We start from the raw sequence: 23,332 nt of genomic DNA, 5'->3' as shown, positions 1-23,332 counted from the left end.
TTCTATTGTATTCCGGACTCGGTTCCGTGAAGTTGGTAGTTGTATCTATCTTGTTGTCATCCTTTAATTCCATTTGTTTGAGTTCTAGGATGTGTTGGGCTTGTTTCGAACATGTGGGTTGAACCTTGGTCTGAATCTTGTTGCCAGGTTTTTGGTCGTTCCGCTCGAGCGGGCCTTGTTGTGCTCGAGCGGAGATTAAACACTCCCAGTTTTTCGTGTCCCTGCAAAACTTCTGCAGGTGTGATTTTTACCCTCGAACGGGTTTCTTTACGCTCGAGCGGTCGCGCTCGAGCAGGTACTCTGGCGCTCGAGCGGGTTGTACTTTTTGGTGTAAATTCTGGGAGGGGAAAATCTACGCTCGAGCGGACTGATTTTCGCGCTCAAGCAGATGTACTTTATTCTTGTGTCTTGGCGCTCGAGCGGGCCTTCTTGCGCTCGAGCGTACCTAGTTTTTGTTCTTGACGCTCGAGCGTTGTGTTCTCCGCTCGAGCGGGAATGTCGTATATCAGTTGGCAGCTGGGCATTTTAAAATCACTTTTTACACACACTCTCTCTCTCTTACTTTCTAAAAAGCTATTTTGAGAGCTCCTCTCTCTAAAAACTCCCTTCTCTCTACGGTTTGATCTAGTTAGAGTGTCTCTCTATCCTCCGACCTTTGTAAAAAGTGTGTTGATCGTCAAGGGCTTCGTTTCGATCCGAGAATCGTGGTGTTTGGAGCATTTTCACTTTCTCTCCTTCCCCATTTGAGCTCTAACTTCGAGGTAGGGATATTCTACTCCTTCTCATGAGTTTTGTCTTTGAATTTTAGCATTTTGATGAGTTAGGGGTTAGTGGGTAATTTTGAAAAAGTTTGGGCCTTTGTGTAATTTTACAAAAATTGGGGTTTTGTTTATATGAACTTGTATGCAAGTTTGGCATAGAGAAATGAGATCAATATTGGTTTATTGGTAAAAATGGAACCTTGGGGTTGTGATGTTAATTATGAGAAATGCTCTAATTACATTGATAAATTAATTGGGATAATTAATTTGAAGGAATGAAGAATTAAATCGAAAATGTTGGAATTGGATGTGTATGGGATTAAAGGGTGTAGTTTGATTTGTTCATAGCTCACCTAGTTGAAATTTTGATTATATATCCATTTGGTGCATTTATTTTCAGTATAGAAATAACTGCTTTGAGTTATCGGTAGAGAATAGTCTTGATTGTTGTAGACACTGCATGATGATTAGGCAAACTAAAACTAATCGATTGAGTATGCTATCGAATATAGCAACTGGAATAATACATTAATTCTATGTATTGATTGAATGTATATGACCTATGTTTATATACATGTGTTGTGTGGGAGGAGATAGGGGATGGACCTCTAAACCGGATTTTGTGTGACATTGATACAGCACTACAATGTGTATCAAGTGTTGATTATGGAAGTGTTTGAATTGATTTGATATAGCACTAAAATGTATATCGTTATCAATTGTAAAGTATAGAAATGATTCTATGTTATGTTGATACAGCACCGAAATGTTTATCTTTCGCAAAGTGTAGGAATGGTTTAAGTGTTATTGATACAGCATTAAAATGTGTATCTTTCGCAAAGTGTAGAAATGGTTTAAGTGTTATTGATACAGCATAAAAATGTGCATCCCTCAGAAATTTTGAAAGTGTTTTTAAGATGAATCTAAATCTCATTAAGTTATTTGGCTAGGTGTTGAGCCTTGGTTTCAAACTCAAAGTTAGAAAAGATATGAGAAATGAAATGTAACATGGACTTAATGTCATGAAATCGAAATGTGATATATGTGGATGTATCTATGTTGACCATCTATCAACTGCTAATCTTTTAGTCATTGTTCATGGCTGGTTTAGTGTATTTCTACTGGGCTGTGGCTCACCCTTTATGGAACATCATTTTCAGGTACAGGTAGCATGCCACCTCCAAGGACATAGCTTGGGAGGCTAGAGGCAGACAGATTGTTTTGTTTACTTTCTTTTGATGTATTACATGTAAATTCAAGCCAAGGGCTTAATATGTATTGAGTTAACACTCTTCTTTTGTAACCAAGTGTTAACTTGGAAAGCTGTAAGCCCGTAGGGCATTTGCTTTTATTGTTAACATGTAATACTTTTGTAAGGAACTACTCTGATGAATAGAAGAATATTTATCTTTTATACCAATGCATGTCTATGTTGTTGGGTTTTAATGTTATTATTTTGAGGGCATTACAGAAGCAAGCTCTGTTACTGTGGGAGCAAAACAACAATTAAAGTCACTGAATCTGAAAAAAACAGAGGCAAATTGTATTATTTATGCCCAAATGGGAAATGTGGATTCTGGGAGTGGTGCAAACCAGTAAACTCATCTGTTGGATAAGAAATGATGATGAAAGACACTCAAACAACTGTTAATAGACACACTTTATCCTATGAAGAAGAAAGTCTTGCAATGAATTTAATGAACCAAATGGGGCTATGCAAACAAGGATGCAAGTACTTGAAGCAAAAATGGGGTTTATAAAGATAATAATGATCATGAATGTTGTTTTATGTTTGATTTCCCTAATGGTTGCTCTGAAAATGTAATGGTAATGATTCACCTAATGTTTTGTAATGGCCCTTATGTAAGGTTTTGTAATATTTTGTAATAGACCTTATGTTTGTAATGCAGTATGTTTTGTAATGGACCATATATAAATATGATGAAGTTATTTCAGCATTATATAAATATGCACATCTAATTTGACTAACATAATGACCTGTAAACATGAAAACCATTCCATTAAATCATCTAAACATCAAGTAAAACCATTCCATAAATATGCACATCTGTTTAATTACATCATGATTGTTGTCAAATATGTTCAAGTAGTTAACTTACATCATTCCTATCAGATATGTTCAGTTACATCATTCGATAGACCATATTTGTCAAGTCTATGCAATTACATCATATACATTCCCAAAATGAGTATTTATAAAATACTTCATGGCCACTACAAAAAAAAAAACAAAAATGGCCACATCATCATATTTCTTAGCATTGCATGTCCACTATAAAAATACAAAAAAGTGAAACATAATCCTCACTAACTATACAGTCAAGCAACATAAATTTTATACCTTCAACCTATATTAATCCTTGTACCCAAAATATCAACAGCTTAGCTAAGTCATCCGCAAAAAAGTCAAACAAACAAACAAATAAATTGATGTTGTGTGACATGTGTCACAAACAAACAAATATCAACAGCTTAGCTAATTTCATTGTAACTTCATAAGTAAGTTCATAACTAACATGATGTTGTGTGACCTATGTCACACACTGAGTAGGCGTTGGGGGGGTCCCTCTTGGAATATCCTAAATTGAAAACCAAAGTAAGGTAATAAATATGCATATCAATATCATAAATTGATAGAGAAAACAAATAAAAATCACAAATGAAAAGGCAAAACGAATAGAAAAAACTTACTTGTACATGGTTGGCCTTCCCCTTGCCTCTCCCAGTTGAATTTCCCTTCCCAGTTGAACTTCCTCTTGTAGTTGTATTTCCCCTTCCAACTGAACTGTCCCTCCCACTTGAATTGCCTCTACCACTTGCATTGCCCCTCTTAGCTGAACTACCTCTCCCACTTGAATTGCCTCTACCTCTGCCCCTACTCACAGATCTGCCACTGCCCCTACCAGCAGTTTTGGCACTGCCTCTACCACTGCCCCTACCAGTAGCGGATGTTTCACTCCTGACTGGACCTTTTTGGCAAGTTCTCTTGTTGTGTCCAAATTGCATGCACCATTTGCATCTCAAGTACTAGACCTTTTGCTCTGACTTGTTCCAGTTGGTGGCTCATGAGCAGCCCTCTTTCTTGAAGTCCTTGGCCTTCCTGGCAATTTTTTCAGTGGTAGGGGTTGTAAAGGGTCCCCAGGTATAAGTGTCCACATGCTATGGTCTAAGATGAGATGTATCATTCCACCATTGGCTCTCAAGTAAGTTGCCTTAGAATAGTAAGGGTGGACAAAATTTTCTATGTCTAACCTACTGTAAGAAATTGCAGCCACAACATGCTGGCATGGAAGACCAGATATTTTCCATTGTCTACATACACAAGTCATAGCCCCAATATGGACAATGTGATTAACCCCCTCATTATCCTTCACCTCATACTCATTGCTTCCTGCATACTCCACTATGCAAGTCCTCGACCATTTCAGTGTGACCTCAAGCTGTTTCTTCACATTCAATGTCACATTAGATTTCTATTGCATTGCCTTTTGATACCTCATCTAAAACTTACCCATCAACTTGCACCTTATGCCTTCTAACATAGTTAAAATTGGCTGACTTCTCAAATTTCCTAACCAATTATTAAAGGACTCTGTCATGTTATTTGTGATGTGATCACTTCTAATCCTACCATCAAATGCATGCATAGACCTTCCTTCAACTGGAACCTTCTGCAACCAAATGAAAGCATCATTGTTCAGGTCCTTAATGGCTTGCATAACCTGATCATACTCCATCTGATTGTAAGCCCTTGCTGCTCTTCAAAATTGCTTCTTCAAAATTAAACCCTGAAATTTGGCTCTGAAATTGTTATATAGGTGCATGCAACATCTTCTATGAGTTGCCTCTGGTATAATGTCACTCACAATCTTATCAAGGCCCTGCATACAAAAACAATGAAATATTAGTAACCATTAGAAGTTTAAAATTAGAGAATCAAGCATAATTATGTAAGTGAAGTAATTGTTGAATATGTCAGTAAAGTACCTTTTGTTGATCAGACATGATGGCCCATGGTCTAGAAGGTAGTGCATCTTCTATGATTGTTCTCAAGTTGTGCAAGAAAAACGACCAACTGTCATTGCATTCACCCTCTACTACTGCCAATGCCAATGGAAACAAGCCATTATTTCCATCTAAGGCAACTGCTGAAATTAAAACACCACCATAGGGACCCTTCAAGTGATAACCATCTACCCCTATGAATGGCCTATATTCATTAATGAACCATGCTTTCATTACATCAAATGATATGAAAATTCTTTGGAACAATGGATATTGAGGAATGGTAGGGTTTGGTTCTTCTCCATCTTCTGAGACTGTGGTAGAGGGTATGTCATAATTTATGACCACCAAGCTGCCAGGGTTTGTTTTGTTGATTTCATTAACATATGTTGGTAACAACACATTGGCTCCCATGACCACCATCCACCTCCTCTTTGTACCTCCTTCTGGCTCTACATAGTTGCATTCTTGAAGCCTCAATCGCAAACATTTTATTTAGTTTCACTTGCATGGTATCTAAGCCCATGTGTGGATTGTCCTTAAAACTTTCAACCATTTTTTTAGCAATCCAAGCTGATGTAGCTTAAGTGTTTGTGTTCATCCTGCTACATGTGTGAGTAGGTACTAAGGTTTTAATCTTGTAGGTGATCCCATCTGGAAGTAGAGATGCATGAATTCTCCAAGGGAAGCCCTCAGCAGCACAATGGGTTGTTACTCTAAACTTCTCATTTTTGTCTCTTACTATCTTGAAACCAGTTTGCATTGTCTAGTCCCTCAATGTAGCCCTGAAAGTATTCACTTTTGGAAAAATCATCCCTTCTTCCAATACAACTTCTCCATCTTGATTCATATATGGCTCTTTTCCATTGTAGGTACCATCATACTTCATGCCTGGAAACCTCATCTCTTCATCATCTAGACAGTCTGCTTCATCATCATAATCATCATCAGTAGTAGAATATGGCACTTCATCATCACTAGATTGGCAATCACTAAGTTCAGCATCATCATCTTCACTTGAGCACTCATTATCATCATCACTCAAAATCTCATAGCCATCTGATTGGTTTTCATCCTCAGTAGTTGCATTCCAATCCCTATCCTCATCACTAAACCCATAAACATTGTCCTCATGGTACTCTTCATCTACATCTATAGTATGGTAGTCTTGCTCTATATCTACAGCATCTACTCCATGATTTTCATTTCCAACATCACTTTTATGTCCACCATCACTCATTCCAATAGAATATGTTATGTCTACATACAAGTTAATTGTTTTACTCCTACCTTGCACATAAAACATGTCTAGCACATCAAGATCATTTTCTACTAATCTCCTTGTGTCAGTACCAGGCATATCACAATGTAATGTGATTGCTTTTGTTTCACTACAAGAAATGTGAAAGAGGATTGTTGCAGTTACATCCTTCAAGGCATCAATGTAGCAATACATATTTAGGTCAACATCATACACTCTTCCCACAGTCCCTTTGTAGTTGATGATTAAATCAAAATAAGGAAATGCAGCCATACTGTGATCATAATGATGTACCAATTAATTCCTAACATGTACTGTACTCAACAATTAACTGAATAAAAGGAAAAAAAAATTGAAGAAAAGCCCTAATAGCACTATAATGAAGAAAAGCCCAAATTCACAAGAAAAAGAAGAAAAATGATGTAAAAATTAACTCCTAAGATGTACTGTACTCAACAATTAACTGAAGAAAATATGAAAACATGAAGAAATCCCTAAATTACACTATAATTATACTAATATTAAACAATCATAAGTAAAACCCAAAAAATCAAAAATTCATTCTATGCATCTCATGAATAGCACCCAGAAAATCAGAAATTCATAAATTTTCAACAAATTCCTTTTTTTCCAATAAAAAATTTGGCAAATAAAATAAAATCCTTTTTTATCCAATTAGAAATTTTGCAAATCAAATAAAAGCCCTAAACATTGCAAATCAAATGAAAGCCCTAAACATACATCTCATAAATAAAATCAAAAAAATCAGAAATTTATATTAAATCCCTAAATTACACTATTCTTATAGTAATATTAAACAAATTCCTTTTTTCCAGTCAGAAATTTTGCAAATAAAATATAAGCTCTAAATATATATTTTTGAATAAAACCATTTTCACATACATTTCATCAAATCAAACACATAATAGAAACAAATTTGTAAGAAAAAAGATGGAAAAAAAAATCAAAAATCATCAACTCAAATTAATCATATTCGAAGTTTACAGAGTTTGAAATCTTACCTGGAAGCCGTAACAACAACTTTTCACCGATGAAATTCTTTTACATTGTGTACTGGCAATGACGATCGGTTCAAAATCGAATAGCTTCTTCGTCTTCTTCACACAGATCAACCTTGCTTTACGTTCTTACTGTCGCCTCCCTCTCTCTTCTTTCTCTGAATTTGTATTGTGAATGTATTGATTAGGGATTTTGTGAACAAAGGGCTTTTTGGTCTTTTTGCAAGCAAAAGCAAGAGTAACATGGTCATTTTCTATAGGATACTAACGTCGTTTGTGCAAAATAGACGGAATAGGGGAATCTTGACATTGTCAAGTAAAGTAGGAGGAGTTACTGTAATTATTCAAATTACAGGAGAGATCCCTGTATTTGTCAGAAACTTTAGGGGAGGTAAATGTAATTTACCCAAAAAAAATTTAAACTCTCTCTCCCCCAAAATAATTTTTGAAAACTACTCTCTCAAAACTAAACCAAACATATGTATTTAAAATCTTCTCTGCATCTAAATTTTTTCTTTGTGATTTGTTTACTGTCTTCATTTTGTTGTGGGTTGTTTTCACATTATGTGTACCTTTTCTTCTTCATTAATGAAGTTCTTTTCTCTTCCCCCCCCCCCCCAAACCAAACATATGTATTTAAAATCTTCTGTGCGTCTAAATTTTTTCTTTGTGATTTGTTTACTGTCTTCATTCTGTTGTGGGTTGTTTTCACATTATGTGTACCTTTTCTTCTTCATTAATGAAGTTCTTTTCTCTCCTCCTCCCCAACCACCAAAAAAAAAAGGGACCAAGAATATGTAATTAGAAATATCTCAATCTTCTTTTTTTTTTTTTCTTTTTTTCCTTCTGTTTCTCTTGATTGCTATCATGAAATAAAGATTTTTGTTTAGAAAAAAGATACGTAGGCTGCACAAGCATATGCATATTGATGCACAAAAATATGTAGAATTAAAGAATATGGATAAATTACACTGACACCCTCTCGGGTTTCTATTTAACACGGATTTTCCTCTCATATTTAAAAAATTATATTCTCTTCTTCGAGGTTTGTAATTTTATTACAAATTATTTCTAGATTGCTGATGTCATGTCCTAAAATTTTTTAAATGACTATCTTGCTATTTTTTTTACCATTTATTCTTTCTATCATCATGACTACATTCTATAACTTTTCATTATTAAATTTTACTTAAACATATTCTTATTGAGTGATGATATACAAATATAAATTTTATATAAAATTTTCAAGCACAATGATATGACTTAATAGTGACCTTTCACTTCAAAACAAAACGCTCATAAACATGATCTATATTTACAACAATATCACTATCATAACATTTTTATGATATTTTTTGTATAAATTTTTATATATGAATATAATTTTTTATTTTTATTTCTACCATTATATCTAGATTAGATCAATTTAATCTAGATATATTTTAAATGTATTAAATTTGTACAAAAAACTTTTAAAAAATCCATTGAATACAACAAAATAATAAAATAATGTATTGTATTTTTGTTTTTTTTATATTTAGTGAATTTTTTAAAAAATATATAAAATATTATACATCTTAAGTATATCTAGATTAGGTATATCTAAAAAATAAAAATAAAATTTACTTAAAATATTAAAAAAATTCAATAAAAATAAAAAAAAATATATGAAAAATAAAAAAACTTAATTTTTTCTGTGAGTTAAATTAAAGAGGGTGATTTTTATTTATCTTGAAATGGCATGAACAAAATATCTATATTATTTTATTATTTTATATATATAAAGGTTAAAGGACAAATATGTCATTTTAATCTGATAGAGGGTAAGTGTAATTTTTCAAATGTGATAAAAAATCTGTATTAAACAGAAACATCAGAGGTTGTTAATGTAATTTACCCTAAGAATATTAACTCAACAAGAATAAGCACAAATTAAAAAAAATAATAAAAAAAATAGCGGATTGCATATGTAAAATTATAGTTCCGTGAAAGATAATCAATAATATTATAAATTTAAAAATTTTATCTAAAAAAATAGAGGATCGCATGTGTAAAATTATAATTTTATAAAAAATAATCAGTATAAATTTAGAAATTTTATCTAAAAATATTAATATATATAATTCAGATTCATTTTACACTTAGATTCCATAACACATTTTTAATCCTAACAACTTATGGGATCCAAAGTCTAAGGGCTTAGACTTTCTAAAAGACTAACGGGTGACACACACGATACGTGTGTAATTTAGATAACTGATAATAAAAACAAATAATAAAAAATTTAATATCATAATATGTATATTGCTTAAGTAATAAGTATATTGTTAATGAAACCCAAGGTCTTGTATTCAAAATTTACTTACGTTGTGTATAATAATTTTTTTTTTTAACATATATAAAGTTATCATATGGCATGAGGAGAAAAAAGTTTCACTAAACCAATTTAAACCTTTCACTTAATAATAAGATAGATAATAATAAGTTGAATAATTCCTCTCTAACTATATCACATCAATCAATTAGGTTTAGTTTAGTTGATCATCATGACTCTTCTAAGAATTTAATGACTCTTCTAAGAATTTAATCCCAAAGAGTAAGTTAATTTTTTCTTAGGGAGAGTTGAATTAGGAAACATGCATTTCGTGCTTTGCAAGGGTAGGAAAACTTACTCCTATACATGTTAATCTAACGATTAACAACCGGTAAACAAAAACAAAAACAAAAAACTATATAACATCATTCTATTTTTTTTTTCTTGAAAAAAAAAAATTAGAAAAGACTAAAAAGTAAAAAGGCAAATTACACTAATAGTCCCTATAGTTTGGGACTTGTATCACTTTAGTCCTTGACTTTTTAATTGTGACATATTTGACCGTGAATTTTGAATCTTGTTTCAAATAAGGACAATTGAAGATGTCATTGCTTAATTTCAATGACAAAATCGTCAATTTGATAAAATATAAACTAATTTGACAAAAATAAATGTCAAAAAAAATATTTTTAAATTTTTAAAAATTATTTACATCCATCAAAAAAAAATTATGTAAAATTAATAAATCTTTTAGACATTTATTTATTTTTTTTACCAAATTAATTTTTATTATGTGTGTGAATGATTATCATGTAATGAGTGATTGTTAGGATTTTAATGTGTAATCGATATATTTAATATATGAAATATTTTTAGTTTCGAATGTTTTGATTTAATGGATTATTCTAATAATGATATCAAAGTTGTTGCCATATTTGACTTTTAAAAAAATAGAAACTAATTTAATGAAAATAAAAACAATCACCCATTATATGATTATCATCCAAACACATAATAAAAATTAATTTGGTAAAAAAATTTAAAAAAAAATGTCTAAAAGATTTATCAATTTTACATAATTTTATCTTTAGTAAGTAGAAATAATTTTAAAAATTGAAAAATATTTTCTTGATATTTATTTTGTTAAATTAGTTTATATTTTATCAAATCGACGATTTTGCCCTTGAAATTAAGCAATGGTATCTTTAATTGTCCTTATTTGAAAAAAGATTCAAAATTCAAGATCAAATATGTTCCAATTGAAAAGTCAGGAATTGAAGTGACATAAGTCTCAAACTATAAGGACAGTTAGTGTAATTCGTCCGAAGTAAAAAATAGTTATCTTTGCTTTGTTTTCTATTTTTGGATTTTTTATTTTTATTTATATTTTACTATTTAGATTCCCTCTGCCCAAAACAAACTAACAAATTAAAAAAATTTAACATAATTCTAAAAGACAAAAAAAGTTTTTTTTGTTTAAAAAAGAAGTGTAGCCACTACAAGAAAAAGCATCTTTGGCGACTAAAAAAGCACTTTTGGTCGCTGAAAGTATAAGTTTTGGCGACTAACAATCTGTTTGGTCGCTGATATAAGGCTTTTATCGGTTAAAAATATTTTAGTAGTCAAAAGTAAGGCTTTTGGCTACTAAAAATAATTTAGTAGCCAAAAGTGAGGCATTGGACGACTAAAAAGATGTTTAGTAGCCAAATGTGATGCTTTTACCGACTAAAAAAATTTTAGTAGCCAATAAATAATTTAGTAGCCAAAAGTGAGGCATTGAGCGACTAAAAAAATGTTTAGTAGCCAAATGTGATGCTTTTACCAACAATAAAATTTTAGTAGCTAAAAGTGAGACTTTTTGGTGACCAAAAAGAAGTTTAGTCGCCAAAAGTGGTCTCTTTTTTCTCTAGTAAATAATTTATTTTTACATAAATTATGTTCAATAAAAAATAATTATATTTATATATATACTTTTATATTAATACGAGTCTATGTACTATATAAATAATATATGTTGCATATATAATCATATGGTGTTATAGAGGCGTAGTGGAAAGAGTGTGTTGTTTAAGGTTGATGGTTTGAATCTCTACAAGGTTTGGTCGCCGATTTCTTGAGTAATGGTCGGTAAATGTATAATTTTAAAAAATAAAATTGATTATTGGCGACCAATAATTTAGTAGCCAAAACATTTATTTTTGCTGACTAAATAAAATTTAGTAGCTAAAAGGTAACATTGCTGACTAAAAAAAATAATAGCCAAATGTTGCACTTTCAGTGACCAAACACGCGTTTAGTCGCTAAAACATTCGCCGACAGGGTTTAGGCGACTAACTTGGTGACAAAAAAATTTAGTCGCTAAATGGTATCAACGACTAAAAATCCGATCTTTGGCGACTAATATTTTGGTCGGCAAAACTGGTTATTTCTTGTAGTGAGCCAAACACCCATTATAATAATGTTGTGAAGTAATCTTGCTTCACTATAAAACAATTTCCACCGGCCCAAGAACCGGCCTAAGAGTAGAATGGAGGCTGCAAATCAAGATTGTCAAAAGTAGCATCTGCAAATCAAGTTTGTCGTTTGAAATTTGTTGCCTTAGCCACAATTGCACTTAATGCGTTCACATCGTTAGTTTTATCTATATATAACTATTGTATTATGAGAGTTCAGTATGTGGAAAAAAGAAGAGAGTTAGAGAGTTTTTCCTCTCCTCAGTGTATCCTAAATATTTGAGTTAAATAATCTGTTTTTCTGATTATACATTCTCTCTCTCGTATTTGTTTTTATTTTGTGAACCACCATAAGTGGTTTGCACCCCATTCCAACCAATAGTGGTATCAGAGTCGATTTTGTGCGTTTGTGGAAAAACAGAGTGTTTTTCAAAAATTGCCAAGAAATCAAAGTAGTCAAAATTTATTTTTGATCACATCAGCTTGAAGCTCCCGATGAGACGAGCATAACTGTGAAAATCGCGTCGAAAAAGGATTTCGGACAACTTCGCACGCTCCACAAGTGCCACTGACACCATTCTGACGCGCTCCAACGTGCTCACGCTCTGCTGGAGGAAGAAGACGACGGAGACAGAGTGAAGAAGAGTTAAGTTAAATAATATAACTTGAGTTTTGAAAACAAAGGAACTTGTCTGGAAAAGTGGTTGACTCTCTTTTCTAAATTCCAAGGGCCAACGTTCGAAACTCGACAGCCGCACTTCAAAACTAATTTTTGTTTTCACTAGCCAGCGACCGAGCTGAGCCGCCAAGCTGCTGACGTCACGCTGACATCATCTGAACCAGAAAATTATCTGGTGTTTCTCAGAAGTCCCAGATTCTGCCGATCTGAGCCGTTCAATTATTTTTTGCTAGATCTAAGCCGTTTGAAACCCATTTTTAGTGATCCAATAGTGCGTTTCCAACTATTTGGAATATTCTGGACACATCTGTACGGTTAGAATTTGCAAATTCCATTCTAAAAATTTGCAGTTTTTTAAAGACAACCAATAGCCAACACAAACAACTTCTTTCAGCCCCAGTTTCCAAAAATCAACAAGGAGAACTATGAAAATTGGAGTATTCAAATGCAAGTCCTAATAGCCTCACAAGATTTGTGGGAGTTAGTGGATTGAGGATATGACGAGCCAGCTACTCTCGAAGATGAAGGAAGTTTAAATGATGCTCAGAAGACGGCATAAAGAGATTTAAGGAAGAGAGATAAAAAGGCCTTGTATCTACTCTATCAAGGCATTGATGAGTCTAGTTTTGAGAAGATTTTAGCAGCAACAACCTCTAAAAAGGCATGGAGTATTCTTCGCAATTCACATCGTGGAATTGAGAAGACGATCAAAGTTCGACTCCAGGTGTTACGTGGCGAATTCGAGATGTTGCACATGAATGAAAATGAGTCAATTTCTGAGTACTTTAACAGAACATTGACCATTGTTAATCAGATGAGAAGACAAGTTCGAGCACGTGGTTGTAGCAATAGAAGAGTCCAAGGATCTCAGTGTCATGACCACCGATGAGTTGATGGGCACACTTGAGATTCATGAACAAAGGATCAACAAGAAGACTCCCTCAAATTCCCTAGAGCAAGCTTTTCAATCAAAGCTGTCTTTCAGAGATGACAGAAACAAGCAAGGGGGGACATCACAAACAAGTAGAGGAAGAGGCCGTGGTTACAATAACCGAAGTTCTGGTTTTCGAGGAAGAGGCGTAAGAGGTCCAGCCAGAGGAGGAAGAAGTCAACCACACTTTGCTCCAAGAGGAAGTGCAAGTGGTAGAGGAGGTGGTTACAACAACCGAACGGGAGTTAACAAAAGCAATGTTCAGTGCTACTAGCGCCACAAGTTCGGGCATTATAGCAATGAATGCCAAAGTAGAGCAACAACAGAAACCGAAGAGCAAGCAAATTTTGCTGAGCAGGAAACAAACAAAGTTGGACCTACAGTCCTGTTTGTCCACCATGGAGACATTGAAAACCAAAACAATGTTTGGAATCTAAATTCAGGAGCCAGTAATCACATGTGTGGTAAAAGAGAGTTGTTCGTTGAGCTTGACGAGACTGTACAAGCACAAGTCTCATTTGGTGATTCTTCAAAGACTCCAGTGAAAGGAAGAGGTAATATTCTGATCAAGCTCAAGAATAGAGATCATGATTACATCTCTAATGTTTATTATGTTCCTGTCATGAAGAACAATATTTTGCATATGGGACAACTCCTAGAGAAAGGATACGACATTAGCATGAAAGCTTGTCGTCTTACCATCAAAGACAATCATGGTAATTTGATCGCTCGGGTGAGAATGTCCAAGAATCGGATGTTTGCATTGAACATCCAACATGATGTTGCGAAGTGTTTAAGTGCCATCATCAAAGACAAAGACTGGCTATGGCATTTGAGGTTTGGACATCTCAATTTTAAAAGCTTGAAGCTGTTATCAAGCAAGAATATGGTGAAAGGGCTCCCTCATATTGCTCATACTAATGAAGTCTGTGAAAACTGCATTCTTGGCAAGCTCATAGAACTAGCTTTACCAAAGAAGTGAAGTGGAGAGCAACGAAGGTGCTGGAGTTAGTGCACACTGATGTGTGTGTGGTCCATTGAAGCCAATGTCAAATGGACAGAATAGATATTTTCTCACCTTCATTGATGATTATAGCCGAAAAATATAGGTGTATTTTCTTAAAAGAAAGTCGGAGGTGTTCAGTATTTTCAAAGAATTCAAAGCTTTTGTAGAGAAGCAAAGCGGCTACTACATCAAGACATTGCGATCAGATCAAGGTGGAGAATATACTTCAGATGATTTCAAGAATTATTACAAAGAGCATGGAATCAAGCATCAAACAACACCATCCTATACACCACAGCTGAATGGTGTTGCTGAAAGGAAAAATCGTACAATCTTAGATACGGCAAGGAGCATATTCAAAGGGAAGGGACTGCCCAAGCAATTTTGGGCTGAAGCCGTATCATGTGCTGTATATTTGTTGAACAGATGTCCAACTAGGAGCCTTGATTCTATGACTCCAGAAGAAGCTTGGAGTTCACATACGCCAAGTGTCAACCATCTCAGAATATTTGGGTGTGTTGCGTACACCAAGATTCCAGAAGCAAGAAAAACCAAGCTCAATGATAAGGGAGAAAAATGTATCCTTGTCGGATATGGAGATAGAACAATGGGATACAAGTTGTATAATCCCATTACCAAAAAGGTGATCATGAGTAAAGATGTGATATTTGAAGAAGAATAAGCTTGGAACTGGAATCAAGATGAAGTTGTTTAAGATGCACAACTCATTCTTGAAGATGAAACATCAAAAGCTCCGGTTGAAATCACAAGAGAAGTTCAAGATGAGCCACAAACTCCTCCACATAGAATACCAGCACCTAAATCGCCAGTTTCTCACAGAAGCGCTACATCATCATCATCATCAGCATCATCAGATAATAGTTTTTTCAAACAACCAAGACCAATGAGAAATTTACATGAGATATATGAAGCTACAGAAGAAGCAGGTCTGAACTTGTTCTACCTACTTGCAGATAGTGATCCACTTACCTTCTCAGAAGCCATCCAAGAAGATAAATGGAAGAAAGCAATGGATGAAGAAATTCATGCCATTAAAAAAATGACATATGGAAGCTTACCAGTTTACCGGAGGGGCACAAACCCATTGGAGTGAAATGGGTATACAAGACAAAGAGGAATGCACAAGGCGAAGTGCAACGCTACAAGGCGAGATTAGTGGCAAAAGGTTACAAGCAGATAGCTGGAATTGACTATGGAGAGGTGTTTGCTCCAGTTGCTCGATTGGAGACAATCAGGCTAATGGTTTCTTTTGTTGCCCAGCACAAGTAGCGGATTTATCAACTTGATGTGAAATCTGCATTTCTTAACAGTTTCCTTGAAGAAGAAATTTATATTGAACAACCTTCGGGGTATGTTCAGAATGTGCATGAAGACAAAATGTACAAATTGAAGAAAACACTTTATGGATTGAAGCAAGCTCCGCGTGCATGGAATACTAGAATTGATCAGTATTTTCATGACAATAGTTTTGAAAAATGTCCATATGAGCACGCGTTATATTTGAAGAAGGAAGTTGATGGAAGCATATTGCTTGCTTGTCTTTATGTTGATGATCTAATTTTCACCAGAAACAATCCAACCATGTTCAAAGACTTTAAAAGAAGCATGGTCTAAGAATTTGAAATGACAGATATTGGATCGATGGCTCATTTTCTCGGCATTGAAGTGGCACAAAGAAAAGATGGAATTTTTATTTCCCAAAGTGGCTATGCCAAGGAATTCTCAAGAGATATCGAATGGAGAATTGCAATCTAGTGAACACTCCTGTAGACAGTGGAGTGGAGCTCAAAAAAAGTACAAAGCCAGGTGATGTGGATCCAACTTATTTCAAGAGCCTAGTTGAAAGTCTTTGATATCTTACTTACACCAGGCTAGACATACTCTATGTAGTAGGACTGATTAGCAGATATATGGAAACACCGGATCAGTCACACCTTTATGCAGCAAAGAGGATTCTTCGCTACATCAAAAGTACAGTCGATGATGGTTTATTCTATAAACCAACTAATAATTTTAGTCTTGTTGGTTACTCAGATAGCGACTGGGGATGTGACTTGGATGAACGGAAAAGTATTACGGGATTTACTTTCTTTATGGGAGATACAGCCTTCACATGGTCGTCCAAGAAGCAAGCCATTGTGACATTATCGACTTTCGAAGCTGAGTATGTTGCAGCCAACTCAGCTGTGTGCCATGCAATATGGTTACGGAACATGCTGAAGCATTTGAGATTTCCACAAGAAAAACCCACTGAGATCTATGTTGATAATCGCTCAGCAATTGCATTGGCAAATAACCCAGTTATCATGAAAGAAGTAAGCATATTGACATCCGCTATCATTTCATCCGAAAGCATGTGAAAAATAAAGAGGCGGAATTATTTCCTTACAAATCTCAAGATCAGCTTGCAGATATTTTCATGAAGCCATTGAAAAATGATCTGTTCAACAGAATGAAGAGAATGCTCGAGATGAAGTAGCATGGAGAATCAAGATTAAGGAGGGATGTTGTGAAGTAATCTTGCTTCACTATAAAACAATTTCCACTGGCCCAAGAACCAGCCTAAGAGTAGAATGGAGGCTGCAAATCAAGATTGTCAAAAGTAGCAGCTGCAAATCAAGTTTGTCGTTTGAAATTTGTTGCCTCAACCGTAGTTACATTTAATGCGTTCACATTGTTAGTTTTATCTATATATAGCTATTGTATTATGAGAGTTCAGTGTGTGGGAAAAAGAAGAGAGTTAGAGAGTTTTTCCTCTCCTCAGTGGATCCTAAATATTTGAGTTAAATAATCTGTTTTTCTGATTATACATTCTCTCTCTCGTATTTGTTTTTATTTTGTGAACCACCATAAGTGGTTTGCACCGTATTCTCACCAACAAATAATGCTCAACATTAAAAAAAAAAAGTCCAAAAAATAAACTACAGGAGTGAGAACAAAAACAAACCGCCATTTTATTCACAACTCGACCTCATAATTAACTATAATGAAAGAACAAACAAAACAGTAGCAAAATTAATCCCAAAAAAAAAAAAAATTGCCAAAGAAAACAAAAAAACAAAAACACTGGGCAAGATAGAAACTGCTCTCAAAACACTTTCCACCTCTTCTCCTCTCCTTCATCACCACCTTTTTCCTCAATCAAAATCCATAATCATTTCATTTTCAAAGCTCCTCATAACCTTGGGCATCCATTCATCCTCCTCCTTCATCTTCACCTCCTCCTCCTCCACCCTACTCGGTGATGGCGCCTCGGGTGGTGGCAAAATAACCGACTCCCCCTGAGCATTCATCATCTTCTTGAACTTCTTCTCCGACACCCCGAAAGAAGCCGCAAACTCGGGACCCCTCATGCTGTGAAGAACTGAGTTTGATCCCACGAGGAACTGCGGCTTGTTCTTCCTCGACGAGGTTGTGAACCCGAAGAACTCAAAAGAGCCTTCTCGAGAGGCTGTTTGGCAGAATGGGAAGTACTGCGGAACCCAGAACACGTCTCCTTCTTTCACCATGGCATTCATGGCTAGGGTTCCGTTTGGAAACACTACTTGGATTGTACCTGTTCCTTTCAACACTATTCCATACTCAGTTGCTGTTGGATTTATGTGTGGTGCCATCATTGCTCCCTATGTTACAAACACAAGATATAAAAGAATAGTTTGGTTGAGTTTTAATAATTTTTTTTGAAAAATTAGAAATTAATTTGATAAAAATAAATATAAAAAAAATATTATATATTTGGGTAAATTACAAATACACCTCTTGACATTTGCTTAAAGTACAGATTGCCTCATGTGATTTAAAAAATTATAGATATCCCCTTGTTAGTATTTTTATTTAACAGAATTCACTAAAAAAATAAAATTCATAATTGTTCTCCTATACAATAATAAAATTATGAAAATTATTAATTGAAATATATTTCTAACATCATTAAAAACTATTAATTGACTTGATGATTTATTAATAAAATGGACGATTTGTTATAAAATTAGAAATCTTAGGGATGAAATGTAATTTTGAAAACCACAGGGAGCGATTCATATTTTAATCAAACCTCAAGAGGTGTATTTGTAATTTACCCTATATATTTTTGATATTTTGAAAATTATAGTCACCTATAAACAAGAAAATTATATGAAAATAATAAGTTGTTGTTTTTTTTAACTAAACTAATTTTTTTTAAATTTTGACAAATAGATTTAGAAAACTTAACCAAATAGTAACACGGTTTTAAATAACAAAATCGTATCGATAATTCAATCATTTATCAGCAGGTATATTATTGAATATCTTTATTAAAAGATAAAAACCCCAATACATATCGGCCAATATTTTGGATTCTTTTGATTGCATTGTAATATTTTTTAGGCCTATTTTTATTTTTAGTAATTTTTTAAAATTTTAGATTAAAATATTTTATTTTTTAAATTTATCTAAACTAGATCATCCTAAATTGGGGGAAAAATTAAAAATAAAAACATAAATAAGCCAACTTTTACAAAACTTGGCTTATTCTATAGTGAACCTTTTCAAAAAAAAAAAAAAAGTGTTTGATTTGAGTTTTTTTAATTAAGTTTTTTGAAATTGAATTTTTTGATTTTCGTGTTTTTTTGTTTTTAGTGAATATTTTTAAAATTTTAAAATTTTAAACATTTTTTTTCCTTTTTTAGATGCACCTTACTTAGATGTATCTAAAAAGTAAAAAATTTGTAAAAAAATATTTTAAAAATTAATAAATACATAAAAATATAAAAAAATGTACTGAATTCTCATATTTTTTTTTATATTTTTGGTATTTAGTGAATTTTTAAAAGGTGTTTTTCAAAAAAATTTTACTTTTTAGGTATATGTATGTTAGGTATGTTTAAATATTTAAAAAATTGCTCAAAATATTTAAAAAATTCAGTAAAAACAAAAAAAATACGAAAAATAAAAAAACAAAATTTTCTGAAAAGTGTTTTTGAAAAATGATAACCAAGCATTATTTTTTAAATTTTTAGATCATGTAGACTGACCAAAAATATATTTTTAAAAAATGACATATTTTCTTTTTTTAAAAAAAATTACTAAAAGACAAAAATGAATCAAAAAATGGTGAGCATGTACGAGAGAAGTCAAGTAACGGCGAGTATGGAAGTGACTAATTACCGCGGTGAGATTAACCATATAAAGGCCGACGCCAGAGTGATGGAGAGGCTTATAATCAGACTCATCAAGAGCAATGCTCGAGCCGTAATTGTTCTTGAAATCCGGATGCTTGCTGTAGAGGTTGTAAGAGTGCGGCGACTTGCTTCTTGTGTTATCATCTCCATTGATTTCATTTCCAAAAACAGAACCCAATAGCTTCCTCAATGACCATGTTGTTGGTTTATCATCATCATCCTCTTTTTTAGTTGACTCTTCTTGGAATCTCACTATTCTCTTCAAATGATGCACTCTCTCTTGCTGTTCTAGCTGCAAGAACTTTGTCCATATGTTTTGTACCGGGTGGTGTGAATCCGATAAGTATACAATCGGGCCTGAGTCCTGCCTTGTCATGAACTCCTTCAGATCTGATGTTGAGACCTGTAATTAACATTGATTTAGAGTCAATTTTTTTTTTTTAAATTATAAATTTTAAGATGTAAAGATCAATGTAAGTTGTTATGATTTGCTTACGTTAAATGCGGTCGACAAGGTTAAGTGATCGAACCCAGAAAGAACAGATGTTGGATAAGTTCCTCCTCCGATGAAGAAAGACTGCAGAGACATTAAGAAAAGGGCAAACATTTCGGTAAATTTTTGGAACACTGGCATAGACATTAATGCTATAGACTTAGAAAAAAAATATTTCATGAAAATAATCATAAAAGATTTTTTACCCTTAGATTAGATATACAATAAGTTACAAAGTGTAATACAAGGATGGAAATTTATTCATGATCATTTTCATAAAGCATTTTTCATAATACTTAGCATTTTTCAAAAAGTATTACGGTATATTAACAAGTAGTGTATCAGTTTAATTATTAATTGTCACGTGTTCAAATCGTCCTTATTTTTTCTCAAAACGATTGCATGTCTCTTAGAATCAAACTCACGACACACAAGTGTAATGCGCAATAAATTAGTAAATATTTGTCGATGACCTAATAATGTACCTGGAAATGGCCCCATCCGAAGGTCTCAGGTTTGTCTATGCTGCAAACGATATGAAGTCTTTGGTCCTCGCCGGTGTTAACCAAATAGAATGCAGAACCGGCCGGGATTCTATACACATCTCCGCTCTTCAACCGCTTCTCCACCATTTCATCTTTGTATATTGAACCAATTTTTGCTTCCCCTATACAACCACCCTCAAAACAAGTCAATATTTTCAAGAAAAGCATGCATGATAAAATTATATAGTTACCATCATCAAATCATCTAATTTCTCAAACGATTTATATGCACTAAAACTTCAAAATAAACAGATTCATAGCGGCCCCCATAGGCATATTGGATGGTTCCGGATTGTCCAGCTGGGTATATATGACCATCAAATACTCTAATTTGTAGGTACTATATTGTGCAGGCATGGGAAAATAAATTTTTATTTTATATATTTTGAAAAATAGATGGTGGGTATAAGTATATTAACAACATTCTTGTAATTATAAATCAAAATAGTAAATGTTTTGATTGAAAATAAAATTATCATAAAAAGTCGTGCTATTCTATATATAAACTTTCCAAAAAGTTTATTATCTCAGATTTTGAATCAAAAATTGACTCTGATGGTTCAAATCTATGGTCCATATTTAAAGTTGTTATTGTAGGTCATGCTGTGAACAAATCTTGCCTCTTGATTGTTAATTCTGAATAGATATCTGGGTTTTCATTTCTAGTTCCTAGAACTGTTCTAAACTTTTTATATAAAATTTTTATTTACATAATATTATTCGTTTTTGGAACAGTAATGCTAAATCTCCATTTTGGACCCTCAATGACATGGCAAATACTCGTTGAATAGTTTTTATATTTTAATAAGATTTTTAAGTGATATAACTTATGACACATCACTTGAAATTGGCTTGAGAGTCCAAAACTGGAGGTTCAAAACGTTTTCTTTTTTGAAAGGGCAAATTACATATACATCCCTCCAAGTTTGGTTAAATTACAGATACCCCTGAGGTTTCGGAAATTACATCCCGCCCCCTGAGGTTTGTATTTTCATAACAATTTACCCCCTGATGTTTATATTTCATAACAAATTACCCCCTAATTTCTTATGCAAATATAGCATTCAGGGGGGAATTCGTAATTTCTCAAACCTCAGGGGGGTATCTGTAATTTTGTCAAACCTGGAGGGGTGTATATGTAATTTGCCCTTTTTGAAATAAGAAGATAAACGGAATAGTATAAAAAAGCAATGAAATATAATAGCTAAACAATTTTTATTTTATTTTTTATATTTTTTTGAGTATTTTTCTAGATAAATTTTCTGGGAATTGCTGATGGATATTACCTTTGCGAAGGAAGAGGATCAAGTTGGAATCAAGGTACTGAGGAATGAAGAGAGACTTGGGTTCCATGGTAATGAAACCAACATGCATAGGCCTTTCCATAGTAGCCCTTCTTCCTCCAAAACCCTTCACCATCTTCATCTCCCCTGCATCAGTCTTCACCACATGCCTCATCTCTGGCAACAAAAACATCTCTTCTTTTCCTCTCTCTCTCCTCCCTCCTCCTCCTCCTCCTCTCTCTCTCCTCCCTCCTTCCACTTCATAACCACCCACCATTGCCACTGCATAACACATCACCACCAGCACCAACACGGCCATTCTCTTCCCCATCTCTTCTGCTCTTTCTCTTAAAACCAGTGTGTAATGTGATGTGTGGAGAGACTGGTGGGGAGAGGTGATTTATGTAGGGAAGAGAGGAGGGAGAGATTGAGGGTGATAACTGACATGTGTCAGTGATGCAGCTTTTCTTGGGTTTGTTGGCATTTGATAGTATAGACACAGTCGAGATCTGGTGAGAGATGTTCGGTCACCTCGACCAAGTCTTCAAGTTTTTGTATGACGACATTTTGCATTTGGTTTAGACACAATTACTCTTTGTTTAGGTGCTGTTTGGTAACACTTACGTTTTCAGTTTTCTGTTTATATTTATAAAAATTTTAAAAACTCAAATAAAAACTTGTTTGGTAAAATTTTTGATTTATAAATCAGTGGTCTCAGTTTATAAATTTGGCCAAAAAATGAAAACACAAAAAATGTGTTTTCATTTTGAGTTTTCAGTTTTTTTTTTTTTTACCACCCAACACTAGCCACCACTCACCTCCCACTACCACCTACCACCACCACTCACCACCTACCTCCCACCACTACCAGACACCACCCACCTGCTACCCACTAGCCACCACCACCCACCCCTTGCCGCCGCCACCACCACCACCCGCAACCCACCTACCATCCACCCACCACCACCCGCCACCCGCCACTACCATCCACCGCCCGCCACCACCACCTGCCATCTACTTGCCACCGCCACCACCACTCACCACCCACCATCCACCACCAGCCACCCACCACCACCAGCCACCTGCTACCGACCCGCCACCACTACCCACCACCCACCACCCACCACCACCACCACCCACCACCCACCTGCTACTACCACCACCACCACCACCACCATCATCACCTACCACCCACCACCACCACTACCACCACCCACTCGCTACCATCTACCACCCGCCACTGTCACTCACTCACCCACCACCACCACCACTCGCCATCTACCCGCCACCACCCACCACCACTCGCCATCCGCCATCCACCACCCACCTGTAACCACCACCACCACCCACTCACTACCACCTACCACCCACCACCGTC

At 34.4% G+C, this 23,332-nt stretch overlaps 3 protein-coding genes across 3 annotated transcripts; 1 reads left to right on the top strand and 2 right to left on the bottom strand.

Moving 5' to 3' along the window:
- Positions 1-3,802: 3,802 nt before the first annotated feature.
- On the bottom strand, positions 3,803-5,201 carry LOC145803707 (uncharacterized). Its single transcript, XM_082897027.1, has 4 exons — positions 4,770-5,201; positions 4,612-4,663; positions 4,451-4,536; positions 3,803-4,228 (listed from the first exon to the last, which is right to left on the bottom strand). Exons 1-4 carry the CDS (start codon positions 5,199-5,201, stop codon positions 3,803-3,805), a joined length of 996 nt encoding a protein of 331 aa, XP_082753153.1.
- Positions 5,202-16,381: 11,180 nt separating this feature from the next.
- On the top strand, positions 16,382-16,831 carry LOC145803705 (secreted RxLR effector protein 161-like). The gene has a single exon (XM_082897026.1). It carries the CDS (start codon positions 16,382-16,384, stop codon positions 16,829-16,831), a length of 450 nt encoding a protein of 149 aa, XP_082753152.1.
- Positions 16,832-16,951: 120 nt separating this feature from the next.
- On the bottom strand, positions 16,952-22,285 carry LOC114285366 (vicilin-like seed storage protein At2g28490). Its single transcript, XM_028228408.2, has 5 exons — positions 21,958-22,285; positions 20,612-20,793; positions 20,130-20,210; positions 19,620-20,036; positions 16,952-18,094 (listed from the first exon to the last, which is right to left on the bottom strand). Exons 1-5 carry the CDS (start codon positions 22,283-22,285, stop codon positions 17,609-17,611), a joined length of 1,494 nt encoding a protein of 497 aa, XP_028084209.2. The 3' UTR covers positions 16,952-17,608.
- Positions 22,286-23,332: the final 1,047 nt, after the last annotated feature.

Source organism: Camellia sinensis, chromosome 12 (assembly GCF_055761805.1).
Source record: "Camellia sinensis isolate YWXY chromosome 12, ASM5576180v1, whole genome shotgun sequence".
NCBI lineage: Eukaryota > Viridiplantae > Streptophyta > Magnoliopsida > Ericales > Theaceae > Camellia > Camellia sinensis.
Note: the sequence above shows the minus strand (reverse complement) of the source record. Positions and strands in the feature narration are given on the sequence as shown.